The 21,220-nt window shown below is 45.7% G+C and overlaps 1 protein-coding gene and 1 non-coding gene across 3 annotated transcripts in view; one reads left to right on the forward strand and one right to left on the reverse strand.

The window, feature by feature from the left end:
• Window positions 1-588: 588 nt before the first annotated feature.
• On the reverse strand, window positions 589-693 carry LOC117713265 (U6 spliceosomal RNA). Its single transcript, XR_004607429.1, has one exon. It is a non-coding gene; the product is annotated as a U6 spliceosomal RNA (small nuclear RNA).
• Window positions 694-14,656: 13,963 nt separating this feature from the next.
• Window positions 14,657-21,220, forward strand: part of Kit (KIT proto-oncogene, receptor tyrosine kinase) — an 80,331-nt gene continuing 73,767 nt past the window's right edge. For both annotated transcript variants that reach the window (XM_076938662.1, XM_034509300.2), the window contains exon 1: window positions 14,657-14,801. In XM_076938662.1, the coding sequence (XP_076794777.1) occupies window positions 14,735-14,801 (67 nt within the window). In that variant the 5' untranslated portion in view covers window positions 14,657-14,734. The remainder of the gene's footprint in view (window positions 14,802-21,220) is intronic.

Genomic DNA, 21,220 nt, shown 5'->3' on the forward strand with positions numbered 1-21,220 from the left:
GAAAAAGCCTACCATATGAACCCAGTTCTTTTGCTCCTGGGCATATATCAGAGAACTCCATATCTGCCCATAGAGATCTTTGCATATCCCTGTTTATTGATGACAACAGGAAAACGGAGCCAAACTCAATGTCTATCAACAGATGAACAGATAATGAAGATATGGTACATATACAAAATGGGGTATTATTCAGCTGGAAAGAAAAATAAAATCTGCAGGAAAATGGTTAGCTTTTAGAATGTGAGGCTACCCAGGAACTCAGAAGAAAAGAAACACAGTCTCCTCATGTGTGAATCCTCCACTCTAATGTGTATATGTTTGTATATAAACAAGCTGAAAAGACGGTATATTATAGCATTTAGAAAGAAGACCAGGCAAGGGTGACATTAGATGACAAGGGAGCACACAACTCAAGCCGATGCGTGACTCACGGGAGGAGGGGGTAAAATTAATTACTGCTTTATTTTCAACTCTGCCATAGTTGTTTCTTTTCTTTTTCTGAGCAGACAAAGGCTTGCTTTATTTTAATGACTGGTCCATGTGATCTATTACCGAGGTCACTAAGTACAGACAGGAAAGAGATATTTTTAAAATATGGAACATGATAAATTTGCATGCCATGCTTGCTCATGGACCAGGCTAATTTTCTTTGTATTGTTCCAACTGTAGTACATATGCTGCTGAAGAAAACATGGTCATTTTCCTTCTTTCCTTCCTTCCTTCCTTCCTTCCTTCCTTCCTTCCTTCCTTCCTTCCTTTTTTCCTGGATAAGTCTGAAACTCCTTTTAAGAGTTGGTCAGTACACAGTTAGTGAACACTTCTCCCTTTAAACTATTTTCTCCTAGACAAAGACTAATAAAATCTCAGAGCTGGATGTAACCTCCAAGAGTGTCAAGGGCAAATGTCTCAATTTTAGTCGGGATGACTCTGGGCTCGGAGGATCCAAGGAGGCTTTAGTGTCAAGCATAGATTTAGCTGCCCACATCTGGTTGTCTCCATGGTTTTCTCCATTTGGTCAATATCCACAACTTAAAAAAAAAAAAAAAAAAAAAACCAAAACCATTTATTTTGGGTAAAGGTAAACACGCACAGTAATATAGTGTCTCCTCGGGTCTCACATACAGCTTCAACAACCACTTGGTCAGTCTCATTCCGTCTATGTTCCTCCCATCCCTCACCTACTTCTCCATTCTCCCTTCCACTAGAAAAATTTAAGTGATTCTTTGGCATCAAAACACTTTGTCATGGGCTGGGTGTGGTGGCACACACCTTTGATGCCAGTACTCAGGAGGCAGAAGCAGACAGATCTCCATGAGTTTGAGACCAGCCTGATCTACAGTTCAAGTTCCAGGGCATCTAGGGTACAGAGAAACCTTATCTCATAAAACCAAACCTAACCAAACAGAAAAGCCCTGGAAGGCCTCTGATTTTCATGTCAGTACCAGGTTATTATCACATGAGGATAGCTAAACTTGATTCTAAATTTGACAGGATTTAAAAATCACCTAGGAGACAAATCCCTAGGCAGGTATATTAAGGTATTTCTAGGGAGATTTAACTGACGTGGGCTGGGGTCCTGGACTGAATAAAACAGAGAAAATAAACCAAACACCAGCCTCCGTATCTCTTTGCTTCTTAACTGATGTGTGAGTGTGATCGACCTTCTCAGGTCCTTCTGCATTGACTTTCCGGCTATGATGGGCTGCACCTTCAAACTGTGAGCCAAAATTGACCCTTTCTCCTGTATGCTGATTCTGTCTCTAATGTAATATACTAAATAATAATAATAACAACAACAATAATAATAACAGTTTTGGAGGCTGGAGAGGTGGCTCAGGGATTAAAAACATTTGCTACTCTTGGAGCAGACTAATCCCCCCCAGTATATGCATGGGGTACGGGGTCATAGCCTTGTGTAACTTCAATTGCAGGGCCTCTGATATCCTGTCCTGACTTCCACAGGCATCGGGCACACATGCAGTGCATAGACAAAGCCACTCATACACATAAAATAATCTAAAGCCAAAAATAAATAAATAAACAAAAAGAGTTGGGTCTGAGGTGGCCCACACCTCAGCACTGGGAGGTAGAGGGAGGTGGATCTGTGTGAGTTTGAAGACAGCCTATGCTATACATAAAATTCCAGAACAGCCACAGCAACGTAACAATACCCTATCTCCAAACAAACAAATGAACACACAAATTAAAAACACCTTTACTTACAAATTGTGATGGTTTTTATATGCTTGGCCCAGGGAGTGGCACTATTTGGAGGTGTGGCCTTGTAGGAGCAGGTGTGGCCTTGTAGGAGCAGGTGTGTCACTGTAAGTGTGGGCTTTAATACTCTACTCCTAGCTGCCTGGAAGCCAGTATTCTGTTAGCAGCCTTCAGATGAAGAGGTAGAACTCTCAGCTCCTCCTGCACCATGCCTGCCTGGATGCTGCCATGTTCCCGCCTTGATGATACAGGACGGAACCTCTGAACCTGTAAGCCAGCCCCAATTACATGTTGTCCTTTATAAGACTTCCCTTGGTCATGGTGTCTGTTCACAGCAGTAAAACCCTAACTAAGACACACATCATTAAACATGCTTTCAAGGTTTAGATTGTTTCATTTGCCACAGATTTTAAAAAACAATTGTTTTGTAGTAAGCAAATATGGTGCTGTGGAGAATACAGACACGGTGCTCTAAAGGAGTCTGCCTTTGACAGACTCCAAACAGTTACGTATGAAGCTGGATCCAGCTTACGCTGGATAAAACCATAGTGCCATAGTGCACCACGGTACTGAGTTGGGCAAGCCCACACAGGCTATTTAGGCTGTCAGGGTCCCAAGCCTGCTCTGCCACTTCCTAACCACATGACCACAGGTAAATGAGTGACTTCCTCGCCTTGGGGAGGGGGAAACTGACCATGGGGCTAACAACAGAGCTGCCTGTAAGAGCACTCTCCTAGTACAGGTGCTTGGATCCGAACATGGAACTTCATAATTACTCAGGAAACACCAGCAGGGCTATAGGCCGAAGTGGCTATGTTAATAACCACTTATTATGGTAATAAGCCCTGCAGGTGAGCGTAATAGGTGATCCTCTCTGGTGATTCTGTCACAAAGAATTACACAGAACCATGATTATATGTTATTATTATAATGGTGATGATTTGAGCCAGGAATTGCTTTCTTGTTTTTTTTTGTTTGTTTGTTTGTTTGGTTGGTTGGTTGGTTGGTTGGTTGGTTGGTTTTTTTTTCCTATGAAGTTCAGGATGGCCTGGTATTTGCTATGTATTCCAGGCTGGCTTTGAACATTCAACAATTCTGCTGACATAGCAGTAAGTGCCCACGAAGGGAAGACGTCCCTTCTTTCTCTCTTTTCTGATCACGCTTCTCCCATAACACTTGGGATCTCACTCTTTCGCCATTGCTCTTCTCCCTATGTTATGGATGCGCTTCTGCTGTGTGACTGACTTCCTAGCCTGTCTAATTTCTCCTCTCCATTTTCCTCTTCTGGGTGACCGCTGAGATTACGGCTTGCTTACCCTGGGGTGGTTTTGTTTGTTTGTTGTTTTGTTTTGTTTTCTTCTAAGCTCAAATAAGATTGTCCTTGACCTTCCACTTGAATTCATTTTAAAGTTCTTTTATTAATAAGACTAAGAACCCAAGAGGTAGCCCTGATTTCCCCAGTGACACTTCCTCAGGGCTGGGATTACAGACATTCTATATTGTACTTAGCCAGGAATTTCCCTTTCTTTGTTTTTCCTTTGGACAGAGTTTCATGTATCCACTGATGGCCTTGAATTTGTTAGCAGAGGAGGACTTGAACTTCTGATTCTCCCTTTCTTTATGTCATCTCTCTAATGCTTAGGAATGCAAGACTGTGCCTGCATGCCTATGGTCCGTGCCATGTTTATGCCATGACGGGCATCAAATCAAGTGTTTTACACATGACGGTCAAGCACTCTCCTGACGGAGATGGAATTGCCTCTATCAAAGTTTTAAAACTGTGTGCATGTAAAAAAAATTTTTAAAATTGTGTGCACATGTGTTTGTAAGTGATATACAGTATGCAGGAGAGGGCGTGTGGAGGTCAGAGGACAACTTTACGGAGTTGGTTTTCTCTTCTCACCTTTGTACAAGTTCAAAGGATCAACTTCCGGGTTGCCAGGTTTTGGGAGCAGTTGAGCTGCTGAGGCATCCCTCAGGTTTCGAAACTGCTTTTCCTGAGTTAATACTATTGGTGTCTCTGTACAGCCTGGAGGGAGCTCTGGGCACTTTTTCTTCCTCTGCCTCCAATTTGAGGCAGAGGTCAGAAGCACTTAGCCAGTTCTCAGTTGTTTTTATTCCCACAGGGGGCTCAGTTCTCAGAAGAGAGCCAATGCTTGGTAAAGAACTCTAGGTGAAGGCTGAGGCAGGGGGATCTTTAGCTGTAAACCAGCCTGGGCTGCAAAGTGAGTTCAAGATGACTAGTAAGATCCTGTGTCAAGATATAAGAGAATAGATAAACAATCCTCATAGCAACAGTAACAGCAGAGGCATCCGTGGTGGGAACGCCACCAGAAACGTCCTAGGATGGGCGATAAACTCTGCATACCCAATCAGGCCTGTTTTAAAGAGCACAAAGTTTACTCATCCTTCCCCCACTTACCTCCACTCTCTTGCTTCCCTTCCCCAAAGCCATATATAACCCCATCCCCAGTCACTTCAACCTCTGGAAGCCTGGGGACAAGCCATGAGCTGAGCGTCTGGGTGCCTGCGTCTGGGGATGGTCTATGCTACAGCACACAATCTTTTCCTTGGTAGAAATAGTGTCTACTTATTAAGAATAAAAGATAGAACCTAATGGGAACTGTTCACTTGCAAGGTTTAGGAACTGCTCAAAGTCTGCAGGCAACTGTGTCTTTCTGGCTCCCACTAATCAGGAAACCTGGTTGATCCAGACTCTCAGATACTTATTTACTTCTTGTATTCACTCAGCCATGCCAGACGTGTTGGCATAAAGTGTTCCTAACCCCTGTAGCCACTGCATGACTTCTTTATTGGGTAAGAAGGAAAATAGAAAATGATGAGGAGGTCATGATGTTTATTGTGTAATTAACGTAGACTTTGATTGTATACATTTATCACAATAATAATGACGGTAACGACGTTAGATTTCCTGGGAACAAAGCAAATCCTGATGAAAATTTTAAAACTCAAAAGAAAATGCACTGAGACACATTGTCAATAATTCAGTTTTGCAAATATGGGGTGCCTATTAGGTGCACAGGTTTTGTTTGAGCAAGCCTTCTCCTGAGAGCCACAGTTGAATTACAATGCTGTTTCCTCAATGAATTATTATTTAGTGGAGAGACCATGACAAGGTTACAGATAATTGTCATGCAAGCCAAAGAAAAATGTATGACTTAAGAGGCATCCCAACCGTGTTCTGAGGGGATTTATGAACTCTGAATGTCTCTTCTCTTTGCAGGAGGCAACATAGGTTTAGATAAGAGATGCTACTGTAGTTTATTTACTTTTCTCCAGTGCTAGGGATCAAATTCAGGCCACTGCTCACTGCAGGCAAGAAGCACCACCACCGAAATAAGGCCCTAGCCTTGTTTTTAACCTTCAAAAAAAATATTTAAGACAGCAGCAGTTTACTAAATTATTCAGGCTGTAAGACAGACCATCCTTAATTTTGTGGACATCTTGCCTCAGCTTCCTAAGTAGCTGGAATCACAGGCTTCCACTACCAGGTCTAGCTTTTGAAAAAAAAGAAAGGAAGGAAGGAAGGAAGGAAGGAAGGAAGGAAGGAAGGAAGGAAGGAAGGAAGGAAGGAAGGAAGGGAGGGAAGGGAAGGGAAGGAGGAAGGGGTAGAGGGAGGGAGGGAGGAAAGAAGGAAGGAAGGAAGAAAGGAAAGAAGGGAAGGACTTTCTGAGCAGTATAGGGATTCAGTGCTGAGTCCCTTTAATCTCAGCATTAGGGAGGCAGACCTCTGTGAGTTCAAGGCCAGTGTCTTCTTAAGGAGTTCTAAGTCAGTCAGGGTCACACAGTAAGGCCTTATCTCAAAACCAAACAAATAAATAATAAGTAAATATTGGCAGCTCTCAGGAATGATCAACTTCTCATTATCATGACACTCTGTGTGTGTGTGTGTGTGTGTGTGTGTGTGTGTGAGAGAGAGAGAGAGAGAGAGAGAGAGAGAGAGAGAGAGAGACAGAGAGAGAGAGACTGACTGACTACAGGGTTTGCATTTTCTTCTTCTTCTTCTTCTTCTTCTTCTTCTTTTTTTTTTTTTTTTTTTTTTTTTTTTTTTTTGTATTTTCCAGAGACAGAGTCTTACTAAGTAATACAGGTTTGCTTAAAATTCACAATCCTCTTGCCTCAAACCTTTTGAGCATGGTGTTAGAGACATGTTCCCCTCAGCCTGGACATGGGGTATTCTAGGCTTTGTGATATTGGGTGTCTGGTGGGAGTCAGTGCTAAGGACAAAAGTTAGGGCCTTGCTCGTGCGAGATTCTTAGTCCTCCCTTTTCAATTTTTGCCCTAGAGTTCAATCCCCTGTGGTAGAAATTCTGTCCCCATAAGCTCAGTGTGGCATGTGAGTCAGGCATGTGTGTTCACCTCAAACCTCCACGTTGGGCTGGGGGATTACTAGGGTGGTAGAGTGATTGTCTGGCACACACGAAGTCTTTGGGGGTTTGATCCCACTCATCAGGGCATAAAAACAGGCACTGCTGATCATAACTGCTTAAATGAACACCAAGAAGCTGAGGCAGGAGGCTTAGCAGTTAAAACACCCCGTGCCCCAACAAGCCTGTTTGCCCAGGATTACAGTAACTGAGCACAAGGGTATGAAGTGAGTCTTTCCAGGGGTCCAATTCTGTTTCACATTTCTCCAGGTTGTTAGGTTACCTCATGCCTCGTTTTCCTCCTCTGCAACATCAGGAGAACAAGAGAACCTACCTTGGAAGTTTAAACAAATTAATGCACAAGATGAAATTAAGAGAGGTGGCAGGGACTGGTTTTGTCTTGTTTGACACCTCTAAGAGGTACAATACAGTTGACACCCTATGCTCATGGTGTGTGTGTGGGGGGGTCACCTGCTACATACAGCATTTTTGCCTTTCTGACCATTTCCTGCTTTCAGGGCTACTTTCGAGCATTCTCCTTTTCTTCTTGTTAAAGGACAGAATTACAACAATGTATTTAAGAGTTACTTTTATTTTAGTATGTTTGCATGTGGGAGAGTGTATGATGTATGTGTGTGCGTGTAGGATGGGGGGTGGAGAGAGAGAGAGAGAGAGAGAGAGAGAGAGAGAGAGAGAGAGAGAATATGCAGGAGTGCATAAGCCATAAAGTACATGGGGTGGTCAGAGGGCAACTTTAGAAAGTCAATTCTCTCCCCGCATCTTTGAGGCAAGGTCTCTTTGTTTCTGCTGAGGCTCATCTTCCAGATATTTGATCCATGGGCATCTGGGTCATTCTCCTGCCTCCACTTTCTTCTCACTTTAGGAGTCCTGGGGTTACAGATGCACTCACTTCTTCCAACCTTTTCACGTGGATTGAAGTCTGCTTGCCAGAGTGCTGTGAAAATGCTGTGCCCACTAAGGCATCTTGCTGTCCCTGTTTTTATTGTTATTTGTGGCTGGGGATCCAAAGGAGGTTTTGTGAAGGTATATAGATTTTGATTGGCTCTCTTTTTGATGCCAGAATGGGGGCAACCCAGAAGTCCATAAAATCAAAAAAAAAAAAAAAAAAAAAAAAAAGGTTCCAAAGAGCTAAGCCAAGGAGGGTTGTTTTATAGACAGAAAATGACTGACAAAAGTTAAAAATAAGAACCAGGCTTGTGCGGGGCAGTTGTGGCGCACACCTTTAATCCCAGCACTTGGGAGGCAGAGGCAGGCAGATTTCTGAGTTCGAGGCCAGCCTGGTCTACAGAGTGAGTTCCAGGACAGCCAGGGCTACACAGAGAAGCCCTGTCTGGAAAAAACAAAACAAAACAAAACAAAACAAAACAGAAACCCAAACAAAAAAAGAAGAACCAGGCTTGACAGTGTTACTGTCCTTGCAATGTAAGGACAGGAAGTCAGTCCAGGAGAAAACCTGGTGGTTATCTTTGTAAGATCTGAGCAGAGGAGACTCTGTTATCTGTTATCTGTGTCTGGCTGAAACAACCGGTATGGGAAACCAGACTGCAATCACTCCAAGATTTTTCGGAGAAGGGTCACCAAACAGCCTAGCTTCAGTCTGGTAATGTTGGATTTTAGCATGAGTGACTCCATATTGATTTTTTAGTCTCGTCTGTCGGATCTGGTCCAAAACAATGGCTTCCTGTAATTTTCATTTAATATGCCTGTTCTTTCCATGTGGGCAACTCCCTAAGGAGACAACATTTGCCCTCTGCTTTCCTTGTCATACACTCTCAATGGAGTGAGCTCAGCCAGATCCAGGCTGCAACCTTCCTCTCTGTGACTGTTCTAGTGCGGGGCTCCAGGCCTGCGTGTTTGGCTGGATACATTACACTTATCGCCCTACTTTTCCTTCCTACTAAGCTTTCTCATCTTTTAACTCATCCTTCCTCACTATTTTCAAAATCTTACCCCATCTGGCTCCTTCAGACTCTGTTAGCGGCTTTGTCCTCCAGAGGATGATGGTCATAATGCTTTGCTTATAAAGACTTTTGTCTTTATCTGCAGACTCCATTTCCCTCTACCTGTACTGTCTCTCTTGTTCTTCCCATTCTGCAAGCCGTTTCCTGTCTCAAGCCCTCTGAGGGGGGTGGGAGTGGGCACTTCTTTCTCACTGTTTGCCCAGTCTGTCTCCTTCCTCTTTTTCCCCCTGTCATCTTCTTGGTCCTGCAGAATCTAACGGCCACCTCTTTGAGGACAGTGGCTTCATCATGCAGTGAGTAACTATTAGAAAACATTTCAGTGTGGTCCTTGCCACTCCCACGTTGTTTTCTTCTTTCACTGGGAGCTCCATAAGGGCAGCGGCAGCCATATTTCCTTTAACTTCATGTTCTATGGACCTCGTACACTACGTCTGGTACACCAAAGGCGTTCAAGACATTCCAAGTGAAAGCTGTAGCCACGACCTTTCTCACAAGCCACGAGGCGCCTTTTTTGTGAGCAGGGTATCTCACAGTGTTGATCGTATATGCATGTCTTTAACTTCACGGATAGATTATTTTCAGATGACTATTGACAAAGCAAGGACTATTGAACAACAAAGTTGGAAAGGCTTATACTGGTGGCGGAAGTGGCGCGGCAGCATTAAAGGTCTGTTTAGGGAACACTTCCGGTCTGCAAGACAAAAACCTCTGGCCTCTCCAGTTGGGCAGGGTTAATGATCTAGCTAAGGGGCCAACACACAGGAAGGTGGGACCGCCCCTAGGAAAACGAGTTTGCCTTAAGCCATGCTAAAGAGATAAGCAGACTAATTATCCCTTTTAGTAAGGTAATGTACTTTTCCTTCCCAGAATTCTCTAACTCAGTCTGTACCGGATAACTGATCGGTAGCTTCATAAGTCTGCCAGAAAAGCATCAAGTTTTCTTTTTCTTGTTTCTACCTCAGTCCTAAGAATGCTTTCCCTAACTCTTTGGGCTTCATGCTCTCTCAGGACCCACTCCCTACCCTGCGGCCATGTGCTGATCTTACATTTACCTAACTCAAACAGCAAAACTTTTTTCTTCCCCTTCTCATTTTGACAGCTGTTGAGATTTTACCGCTGGCCTCTCTGGTATTGGGGGTGGGGTGGGGGCTGGTTGTGTGGGATAGGAGGAGTCAGGCGGGGGTTCTTTTAAATTCTAATAAAAGTGTTTTGAAGCTTCCCTTTGAGCCTGCTCTTTTTTATTATTTTATCAATAAAACTTAGAACCCCTAGAAGACAGCCCACGTTTCCTGTTATCATCAGGTGACTACAAGGGGATTCTCTCAAACTTTCTGGTAACATAACCCCTTCACTTCTAGGAATCAACCTAAATAAATACTCAGAGGCAAGCAATCTTCACCAGGATGTTTATGAGCATATATTTCATGGTGGTTAAAAAACACTGAGAAAAATGCAGAAATGAGGACTGGAGAGATAGCTCAGTAATGAGAAGTAGCATGGATGAGCTGCACTTCCAGAGACGCAGGGTTCAATTCCCAGCACCCACATAGCAGTTCCCAACAGTCTGTAACTCCAGTTCCAGAGGAATCCACCGCCCTCCCCTGGCCTCCAGGTACACTATGCATACAAGCAAGAAACAGGCAAAAGACCCATGGACATAAAATAAATTTTATTTAAAAAATACAGAAATATTAGAGTGTTCAGAATTGCGGTACGTCCATAGAATTGTACAATGCTCTGCCATTGTAGGTTGTTTCCTAGAGTCCTGAGTGATTCGGAACAACATTTATATTACGTAAAACATGGCTTGAAAATAAACAAGTGTAGTACAATCTTAAATCATACAAAGGGGAAAAAACCCTCACCCAGGTTCAGAGAAAAGGTGGGGGGCATTAAAATGAGCTGTCTGATGTTGACAACTTGATTGATTTTCATTTTGTTCTTTCTGATCGTTGGTATTTCCTAAATCAGCTACAATAAATGCCCTTAGTTTTAGAATCCAAACTATTAAAAGCAAAAAGCTGGCCATGGCACATGCCTGTAGTACAAGCGCTTGTGAGGCAGAGATAAAAGGATCAGGAGTTCAAAGCCATCTTCGGCTCCAGAGTGAAGTCAACTTAGAAATTTTGGTTGTGTGAGACTATAGTTAAAACAATGACAACAAAAGATTCTTACTTTGTAGCCCTGGCTATCCTATATCTCCAGGCTGGCCTCAAACTCACAGATTGGCCTGCCTCTGCCTTCAGTGTTCTGGGATTAAAGGTATGTGCTATCATGCTGGGTTCAAATCTATCTGTGAAGCATTATTTGTCTTTCTAGTGAAAAACTTACATTTTTTTTGAACACATATCCTTCTCTATTTTGGATTACAGAATATAGGTGAAATAGACCTCTGAACCCAGCTCCTTTGGGGGATGGGTATATGAAACACACTTAGCCAATCATTGTTTTCTTTTTTTTTTTTTAAACACAGTTCTATATCGTCCTAGCTGATCTGAAACTCCCCTCATAAAATCATAAAACAGGCTGGACTTGAACTCTGCCTCCCAAGTGCTGCCACCACATCCAGCTGCAATCCGAGTCTTCTACTATGAGCAAGTGACTTAAGACCAGCAAGCGAGGCTTAGTCACTAGTTTTATAGAAGAGGCAGACGGGGCAGAAGAGCTGTGCCTCAGTTGGCAGTAGGAAGCTGTAAGCCTCGGTGCTTGTGTACACATAACACCGACAGAGCAGTACAAGGCAAGTGTCCATGAAGGATGGAGACGGAGGGGAAAATCCATTCACATCCAACACACGTGCATACCACTACTACCACCACCACCATCCCCATTCAAATCCTGACAGCTTTGAGTTCACGGATGCAAGAGAATATGTAATGAAAGCATCCCTGAGCCTTTCAGAGGTAAGCACCCAAAAAAATGCTATTTCTTTGTTTGCTTGTTTAAATCAGTTTGCAATATATTCCCACAATTGGCAGTCAACAGCCCCTCACTAAAATAATGACAAAGACAGAAAAATACATAAAACACAATCACGGCGGTATCTAGGGTTATCACAAAATATAGTATAGAACTGACCCATCCATTCTCTCTGAGAGAGAAAACAGTTCCATCTTTGAAAATGTTCAGTTGGACAGTGCTCATCTATAACTCGGTTCATTCTCATAGCCCTGCATCACCTTGTGCTTGTCTTCTTGCAGTACGAAGCAGGCAGGGGGTCCTATTGAAAATATCTAACAACCCTAAAAGCACAGGTCCTGGAGGCTCTCTGCTGTGCTCAGTGTTCAACCAGTAATTGCTGGCTCTAAGGAGATGTGAGGTGGGTGTCTCAGGAGTGGGTTGGAACAGGGAGCACTTAGGATGTGCTTAGGGGATTGCTTTTAAAAAGAAATCACTACAATAAGATTTCAATATTCTACCAGCCAATATGGCCTTGTGGAGTGTCCTGACTCAGCATGAGCTCTGTCCTCAGATGTTCTTGCTTCTTATCAGGACAGCTATTTTCCCCCCTGTTGCACAGTGAATTCTTACAGGCAGGGATTTTTTTTTTTTTTTGTCTTATTAATTTGTGTATAGGCCTTGGTGCCTACTGGCAAGTCCTGGGCATTCAATAATGTTTGTTGAGTGGTAAATACGGATGACAATTTAGAACTGTGTAATTCCCCACTCGGCTTTTATTTTTCCGAACAGAAATTTCTTGCCTGGAATTAAATTGCAATATGGTTTCTTTTTACCACACTTCTGAAGATGTTATCTTCTCTAATGTCAGTTGATTGAAGATGAAAATTGTAATTTTTCTCCTCTCAGGCATAATGTTGATATTTTAACTCATAGTGGCTTTTTTTTTTTTTTTTCTTAACACAAGATGGATTTTAGAAGTAAATCAAGATCCCAGAAGTTTAGGATTATTGAGTGGTATCACTTACCTCGGTCAACCCAAGAGTGAAGTGTAGCTCAATGCCTCTCTGCAATTGCATGACCAGAAGTATTTATTAGGCTGTTGGGCATGGGCTCTCATCTCAGATCTCAATGATTGTGAGCATGAGGCCACACCTACTAACAGTGCCTAGCTCTTCCTGCTGCCTTGAAGGTGCTCTAAAGTGTGCTTTGAAGGAATGGACACATCTAATGGTGTCAGGAGAGGTAGCTGTATACCTGGTTCATTTGATCATTCTCTAGGACTGATATGTTTTAAATGAATAGTTTTGAGAATGAATTTTCTTAAGCTTGTCAATATCCAAAAGGACAGCTTCAATATTAAATGATGTCAGAAAGCTGGGAAGTGATATATTATTCTTGATGATACTCACAGAGGCCACATGTATTTAAATCGTTATGTTTTTCCGGTGATTATCTCCTCTTTTATTTTTCCATTCTTAAAATAATGTTGTATGTATTATCTATCTATCTATCTATCTATCTATCTATTGATCTGTTACATTTTTGGATCGTGTGTCTGCCCTACTTTACACTCCTAAGCTCTCTGTAAGACTGTTTAATCCATTGGTCAGGATACCAGTGAGACCACTCACTGAGACCATCCAGGGCACTTGCCACCAAACTAGAAGTCTTGAGCTTGACTCTCAGGACCCATATAGTGAAAAGAAAGAACACACTTTTGAAAGTTGTTCTCTCTCTCTCTCTCTCTCTCTCTCTCTAACTACCTTCAATAAATAAATAACAAATCAATAAACAAAGAGAAATTATAAAGAATATGTAGGGGAAACGTATATTAACCAGAAAAAATCTTGGAATAAGGCCTCATACTCAAACACTATTAGGTGTTATTAGGTGTGCAATCTTGGGGCACTTAAAGAACCACAAAAATACACGTTTATTCTCTCTACTTCATAAAATTAACTGTAAACTCGGATAATGAGATACAAAACTATAAAAACTCTCTATGGGGCAGATTGTTACTGTCCACCCACAGATAGCCACAGGGACTGTAAAATGTTCCTAGGTAGAAGTACTCTTAAGAGAATTACTTTAGGAGTTGGAGAGATGGGTCAATACTTAAGAACAAGAAAGTTAAGAGTAGTTGGGCTCCAGGCACCCATAAGGTGATCAACAAACATCTGTAACTCCAGGGATCTGACATCCTTCTTCTGACCTCTCTGGGCACTAGTCACACACGCGGCACACACATATTCATGTAAGTAAAACGCTCACACACATTTTTAAAAAGCTTTAAAAGGAAATTATTTTACTTTTATCTTGCTCCTAAGGCGGACCAGAATCGAAGCGAGGTGGGGGAAGAGGCACGCAGGGCGGAGGGTGGTTGAAGGTGAATTAAAAATAATAATAACACAAGAGAAAAGGCACCCAAATGCAAATGGGCTTTTAAAACTGCGTTTCAAAGCTAACTACTTCACAGGGAGCCTCTCCTTACTCCACTGGCCCAGTTTTCACAAGTCTCAGCAGGAGCTTGGTTGGGCGCAGGTCCACGCTGACCAATAGAAGTCAGCTGTATTCTTACAGGTTTCGCAGCAGGTGGAGAAAATGAGCATGAAAAATTACTTAAACGTGGACTCGGTCTTTCACCGAGGCCAGGGGCGCCACGATCCGTCCTCCTCTACTAACGGGAACGGAAATAAATGTTGGGGACCCAGTTTCCTAATCCCTTCGCCCCACAATCCGGACTATTAGCACCTCCACCATTGGCCGAGTATATTCTCCCCGCTCCGGAGCGTGCTGGAGGGACCAGTGGTTGTCCTTTATTGTCTAGGGAGCACCTGCCAGGTGGCTGGCCCGTGCCTAATACGCGCGTGGCGCTGGGCTTCACAAAGCGCGGGCAGCACCTGCGTGGCCAGCCAGCCGCCCGGTGCTGAGGGACCACCAATGGAGGGAGAGTGCTGGGAGGAAGAGGATCCAGAGTGGAAGGCCTATGGGGGCTCCGGGTCTTAGAGGGCACAGCGCCCCCCGGGATCAACATATTCCAGCCCGAGAGCCCCGGCACCAGGCAGCGGGAGGGAGCGCGACCCGGGCGGGAGAAGGGAGGGGCGTGGCCACGCGCTGGGAGGAGGGCTGGAGGAGGGGCTGTCGCGCGCCGCTAGTGGCTCTGGGGGCTCGGCTTTGCCGCGCTCAGTGCACTTGGGCGAGAGCTGTAGCAGAGAGAGGAGCTGAGAGTCTAGCGCAGCCACCGCGATGAGAGGCGCTCGCGGCGCCTGGGATCTTCTCTGCGTCCTGGTGGTCCTGCTCCGTGGCCAGACAGGTGGGAAAGAGCGGCAGACAAGAGGACTGCACCCCCTGTGGGCGCAGCCCGGGTCCGGGAGGGGTGCCACCTGGGTGCGTCCGGAGTGGTAGCTGTTGGCTTTTCCCATGCCTTGGTGTTACAGCCATCACGAAGGTGTTAGGCGGCCGCGGGACTCTGGTGGCCCGCCTCGCTCACCTGCGCTGGGAGACCGCAGCCCGAGCGGTGGAGACCCGGGACCGAGGGTCTTCTGGGAGCCAGGGCAGCGGGCTGCAGGCTACCGGCGAGTTTGGTGATGCTTTTGTGCCGATTGCGAGCGGGTGGCAGTGGCGGGCGGCTTCGGGCTTCGCAGGGAGAGCGTCCTCTCTCCGAGCGAGGTGCGGCCACGGCTTCCTTTTTGTTAAAAGTTGCGCGTGGGTGACCGGCGCCCGGGAGGACCAGCCCACGGGGCCCCGGACGCACGCCGGGCAAAGTTGGAGAACCTTTTCTTGCGGCCGCTGCTTCCCCACCTCGGGCGCTCTTTGTGCACAGTGCTGGGGACTCAACCGCAGCCGCTCTGGTCGTGCGCGGCGCCACCCGTGGAGACGAATCTCGGGCTTGCTTGACCCCCCCCCCCCCCCCATTTTTTTTATTTTTTTTTATATTTTTTTTTTGCACGGGGAGCACGAGGCGTGAGGCCCTGGGGCGGGACCCCGCGAGCCTGTAGGTTGCGGCTATGGGGACAACTTGAGCCGTGCGTGTGGCGAGCAGCCGCTAGGTTGCAGACTTTTTCCTTTTGTAAATCTCGTGCTAGAGGCTCGCCCCTCTCTGCAGGCGCACGGTGTTCATTGCTGCCACGCGCCGGGGAGCTGCTGTATCCTACGTCGGCCGCCAGCTTCTGGGAAGCAAGGACTGCCGTGCGGGGACGCAGCTGTTCTTGCCACCTCGTGCGCGCTCTACCAGGACCGAGTCAGCCCGCCCCAGCTTTGGAAACCTCTGGTTTCAGTGTGTGCGACTTGTAATCGCAGGTGGCCGTTTTTTTTTTGGGGGGGGGAATCTCGAGATTAGACACCCTCTCCCACGTGATAGCCATACTCAGGGCTGCCTAGGGAGGCTAGGGGGTGGGGGAGAAGGGGTAAGCTTCTGCAAATAGCATGTTTCTTCAAGCTGTTCGGAAAATCATGTTACCTCTGCAAGGTAACTTGGGGCTCAAGACCTTCAGGATCCTGGAGCTCCTCAGCCCTGCCCCTTTTTGCCAGGTGTCGCTGGTGCACTGCCTATGCAGGTTCCCTGGTTAGTCCCTGAAGCCTTGCTCTCTTCCCAGGTCATTTTCAAAATAAAAACCAGAAACCCTTTAAGGTTACCCTGATGCTATAGGGTAGAGACAGTCTGCGCGCTGGAATAAAGCGTCGGATGGACAGTATCTCTGTGACCTGTTTTGAGCCCACCCACCACTGGCTGCGTTTTCCTGATCTTACTCCCTAGATGCTTTTGAAAGGCCCGGAGAGGGCTTTCTTGTTGGGGAAGCCTTGCATCTGGACCTCTGCGCCAGAGGAGGGGTCACCAGGGGTCACAAATGAGTGTTCAGATTCCTAGGCATATTTGACCGCTTAACTGAAAAGGACCCCAGTGAGCTTTATGTGTTCCACCTTGTTCTGTTTTAGACCAAGGTGGAACACCACAGAGATCATAGTTCCCTCTTAAAAACAGAAACGAGTCAATGGTGTGCATTTCCCCCCTGGTTAGCGTGCCCTGGCTAGTAACTTTTTGGCAAAGGGAATTTGAAGGTCTGATTCCTGGCACACGGCGTGTTGGAATTCTCTACTTTGCTCCTCCTGTTTCAGGCTTCCTTTTCAGCCATACTGCCTCCTTGGTTATGTGCCCTTGGGCGGTCATTTAAATTGGGAGGGTAGGGGTGGGGGTGGGGGGGGCTGTTTCGGTTTCCTTGAGGGTACTTGGAGACATTTGCATCATGAAGGATCAGGGGAGTTCAGCTGCTTTCATTCTAAGGGCCATTTGGAGTGTGTGTGTGTGTGTGTGTGTGTGTGTGTGTGTGTGAGTGTGTGTGTGTGTGTGTGTGTGTGTGTGTGTGTTACTGTTTTACTCCTGGCTTAGCAGGAAGCAGTTTTGTGTTTCTGTTTATGTTATAGCCTTTGGAGGGCTAACAAGTGCCTGCTCCTTCCGGGGCATTCACAGCATTTACAGCTCAACAGGATGGTCCTAGAACAGTGAATCAGACCTTCCCCCTGTTCCTGCAGGTGCAAGGCCCTAGTCACTCACGCACCTGGCATTCTGGCTTGTGATCCTGCTGGAAATAATGTGATAGCTCTGTGATGAGGTCGTCAGTGAGTTCAAGTCTTCCCCTATTCTGGGCTTTCCCCACCCATCCACACATTCTTTCTTCTTAGGACGTTATACATCATGTATGCCATGCTTTTGCAACACACTTTCTAGTATGCGTTAAATATCATAGCATAGATGTGCTTTGTGCAGATGTGGGCTTCACAGTCAGCAAACGTCTGCCAGGCTCCATACTGAGGCCTTTGCCTGCCATTTCGGTACTCAGGGGACCCGGGAGGTTGGACCACTACAGTGTCTGCTCCTCCACTGTTTTCCAGCTGGAGAATAAGTCACTTGCCCAAACAGCCAGTGAAGGAGCCTGGGCTCAGCTCTGTATGCCCAACTGCGCACAGTTCACCAGAATCTGTTATAAAGTAAGACACTTACACAAGTATTTACTGAGTGGTTACTATAAGCCCAGCCCTGTTGGAGGTTCTGGGGGCCCAGGACTGCTGATTTGGGTAAGAGGGCTTCATGTTACCCGTCTTAGGATATTTTGGTCTTCTCAATTTGAGTGGGTTAATTTGCCACGAGGCTTCACTGTTGTGTGGCTTGGGGAGGAGCGTCTGAGATGAGAAAGGAAGATAAGTTATCTCAAAAGTGAAGTTGAAAATCATTCCTAGCCCCCTCAAATAAAAAAACGACGACAGCATTATATATTTGTCTGATAAGTGGCTGATCTCAGTGACTGTTTACCATGTGACCAAGTACGGTGAAATATAGTGACCAGTCACCGCCCTCCCAGAAGAAATTCTCATCAGGAATCTGCCAAGTATTTTGTGGGTCTCCCTGTCGCTCACTGAAGTGGCAGATGTTGTTTTGGTCATGGGTTTTTGCCACTGTTGTTGACAGTCCTTAGAAGTTACTCCTAGGAGTTTTGAGTCATTTCCTCCAGGATCCTCTAGCTGAGTAAAGAAGGGTAGGAGGAAATGAACCAAACCAGGCATGGTGTCCAGAGCAATTCTTAGCTGGATCTAGGTGGCAAGGCCACCGTCTCGTTTCTCCAGAATGAATTAGGTTCAAGAGTTGGCAGGGCTGGGGTGTGGAAAGTGCTGTAGTCATGTGTGGTAACTTTTCCAAAAGTGGGATTAAAAGACATTTATAGGCATCCAAATATGCAGAATTTCATACGCAGCTCCAGCAGCACCAGTCAGTGTTTTCACGGGGCAAGCAGAGCTTGGCAGGAGCTGTGGTGGGAAGGAGACATTCGAGTGGAGGGCTAATGAATCCAGCAAGGCTCCTGTTGAAAAAGTAGGAGAGACCTGGGAGCAAGGCTGGCCCCCTGGCTCGGATTGCTGGCTGTTTGGGGGCATGGTGGTGTGAGTCATCTTCTGACTTCAGTCTCTGATACAAAGAGTAGTTTGAAGCCAGTAGCCAGCTCCTGGGCATGCTTAATTGACTGACTAGATGCTTTTAGAAAACACGGGAGACAGTTCCCACTAAATGGTCCAACCAACCTGGTCATTTCTCCACCTAGCCTGTGCTTCAGGTTCCATTCTGGCCCTGGCACATGTTCCCATGCACACCTTGACCGCTAGGTTTCCAGCAGGGCTACAGAATGTACTGTTTAAGTCCCATTATTCTTTAGGGCAGGTGGCATCAGAGTTAAGAGCTTGGTTTCTGGAATTAACATCGTGGGTTCTAATCCCAGAATGCCACTTACCTGCTGTGTGATCAGGGACCAGATGTTTAAACCTCCTGAGGTTTGCTTTCCACATCTGTATAAGGGGAAAGGGGTAATGGGGGTTACGCCGCAGAGGCTGAGGGTTGATTGCTGGAGGTTCTGTAGAAGTGTGCTTAGTGTGGAGCCCCTCAGAGGAAGTGGGTGGTCGCCAGTGTGCTAGGATTTTATCATCCTCTTTCAGCTTTGTCTCTTAGTGGGAAAAAATGCAACTGGTCTAAAACCAGATTATGCTGTGTGTTGTACTTTTTAGGATTTTTTTTTTTTTTTTTTTGTAATAATATGAAATTTATGTCTTGAGTGACTAGGTTTTTAAAGAATCTGCTGCTGGTGGTGATGCATGTTTCTTTCCCTGCCTCTTATTTGACTTTCCACCAAAGGGCAGCTAGAGTTTGGGATAAAAGTTTGGGGAGCAAGAATCCAGGTAAACCCCTCCTCTGGTCCCAGGGGTCCTTTAGTCTACTCTATGTAAGGTAACCAAACACTGAATTGGAGGGGTTTTCCTAGACTACTTCCCTGGGAGTAAGGGCCCTCGTGAACGTGCCCTTGGCTGGGTTCCGACCCACAGCAGGCTGGAAACCACTGCTTTAACGGCTCTGCCACTCACTGGACCACGCTTCAAACACAGGCCAGGCTAGCGGACACTGTGGATCAGTTTAACGAAGTTTATCAATCCCCTGCTGGGTCCTCACAGGGACAGCAGATAGGAGCTCCAGTGGGAGGGACGGTGGGAGGGACGCCCGCCCTCAGAGTGAAGCTAGGGGTGCATATTCGGGTTGGTGGATGGGCAGCATTTTCAAGTCTGGTCTGGCGGTATTAGCAGAGACTAGGGACCAGTAGACAGCCATGCAGGAGATCTTACTTTGAGATAAGCCAGCACGCACCTCACAGAAGCGGGGCAGAACATCTGCAGCTTCGATAATTGGAAGAGTTAAGGGAGACGTGGATGGAGCAAGATGTTCAGATCTTACTTGAGGAACATCCAGTCTTTGGTCTGGTCAGATGGCTGAGGATAAGGAGATGGAGGAGAATAAGAAGGTAGAAATGTGGCCCCAGATTAGATTAGCCTCAAGGAACCCGGAGGGAGGGAGGGAGGCAGTTTACTTAGTGTTGAGCTTGGTCCAGATTGTGAAGAAGGCCTTGAAGGCCAGGCCAAGGTGGACTTGACTGGGAACAAGGTCACCAGTTGGGGCCACCTGCTTTGCCTTCTGTCCAATTAAGCACAGCATGGAAAAAACAGTGCCATGTCCTGCCCCAAAATATGGGGTATCCTTATTTACTGTAGGCGGTCAAGATGAAGGGAGAGGTGTTTTGTTTGTTGTGTTTTTGGTTTGGGTTTGGGTTTTTTAATTAAAATGCGTTTATCCTAAAATTGACCCCTTTAATATTTTGGAATGCACAGCTCAGGGTACTAAGTACTTTCACATTGTTATGAAATTAACCTTAATACTTCATCTTGCAAAACTGAAACTCTGGACCCATCGGAGGACTCACTCACATCCCCTGGCTATTACTGTCACTGGAATGACTGTTCTGTGTGTCTGGTCTAAGTAGACCCCACAATGGCTACCTTCTTGTGGTTGGCTTATTTTAGTACTCAAATGTTTTCAGGGGTCTTCTGTGTGTATAAGGCCAGAATTTCATGTTTGTTTGTATTTTTTTTTTTTTTTGAGACAGGTCTTGCCATGTTGATCAAACAAGCTTCTTTTCTCCTAACATTCCTGCTTCTGTCTCTTTAGTGCCAGGAGGACATGCACGTGTCACCATACCTGGCCAGGATTCCCTCCTTTTAAGGCTGAATAGTTTTCATTCTATTGAATGTATGTTCCGCGAGTTGTTTCTCCATTCACAGTTGGTGGGCACTTGGATTGCTTCTACCTTCTGGGAATTGTGAATGATCTTTTCAAGGAGACCCTTTGAAGGGCTATTATAAAAATGACGTCTCACCGTGTGTTAGTGGGAAACAGCACAGAAGGACAATTCATTTACAAGGTTAGTGGTACCGGAGGAAGAGATGGATGGGAAGCCCTGTGGTTAGGTATATCCTGGAAATGGGGGAGAAAACCTGAGAGACCCAAGGGGGATAAAGACAGCATCCGGTTGGTACCACCTTCCAGGCACCTAGAAAGGAAAGATGACTGGGGTTCAGCTGGTGTAGGTCCCTGGGAGTAATGGTGGGTGGTGGGGGGAGGGGGATTCACTGGACAGGCTGAGAGTGGGAAGAGGCTCTTTGTAGAAGAGATCATGGTACTGGGCTCTACTGGGCTTGGGTTGCATTTACCTCAGACTCAATTTCACAGACACAAAGCTCAATATCAATGAAATTCTTTTTCCGGTCAAGTCCATGTAAGAAATAAATGAAACCCCAAAGTCTCAAGCTCCGGTTCAGCACTATTATGAGAGGATTTGGGGGATTGTGAAGAACTCTGTGTTGAGTGTG

Source organism: Arvicanthis niloticus, chromosome 7, assembly GCF_011762505.2.
Source record: "Arvicanthis niloticus isolate mArvNil1 chromosome 7, mArvNil1.pat.X, whole genome shotgun sequence".
Lineage (NCBI taxonomy): Eukaryota > Metazoa > Chordata > Mammalia > Rodentia > Muridae > Arvicanthis > Arvicanthis niloticus.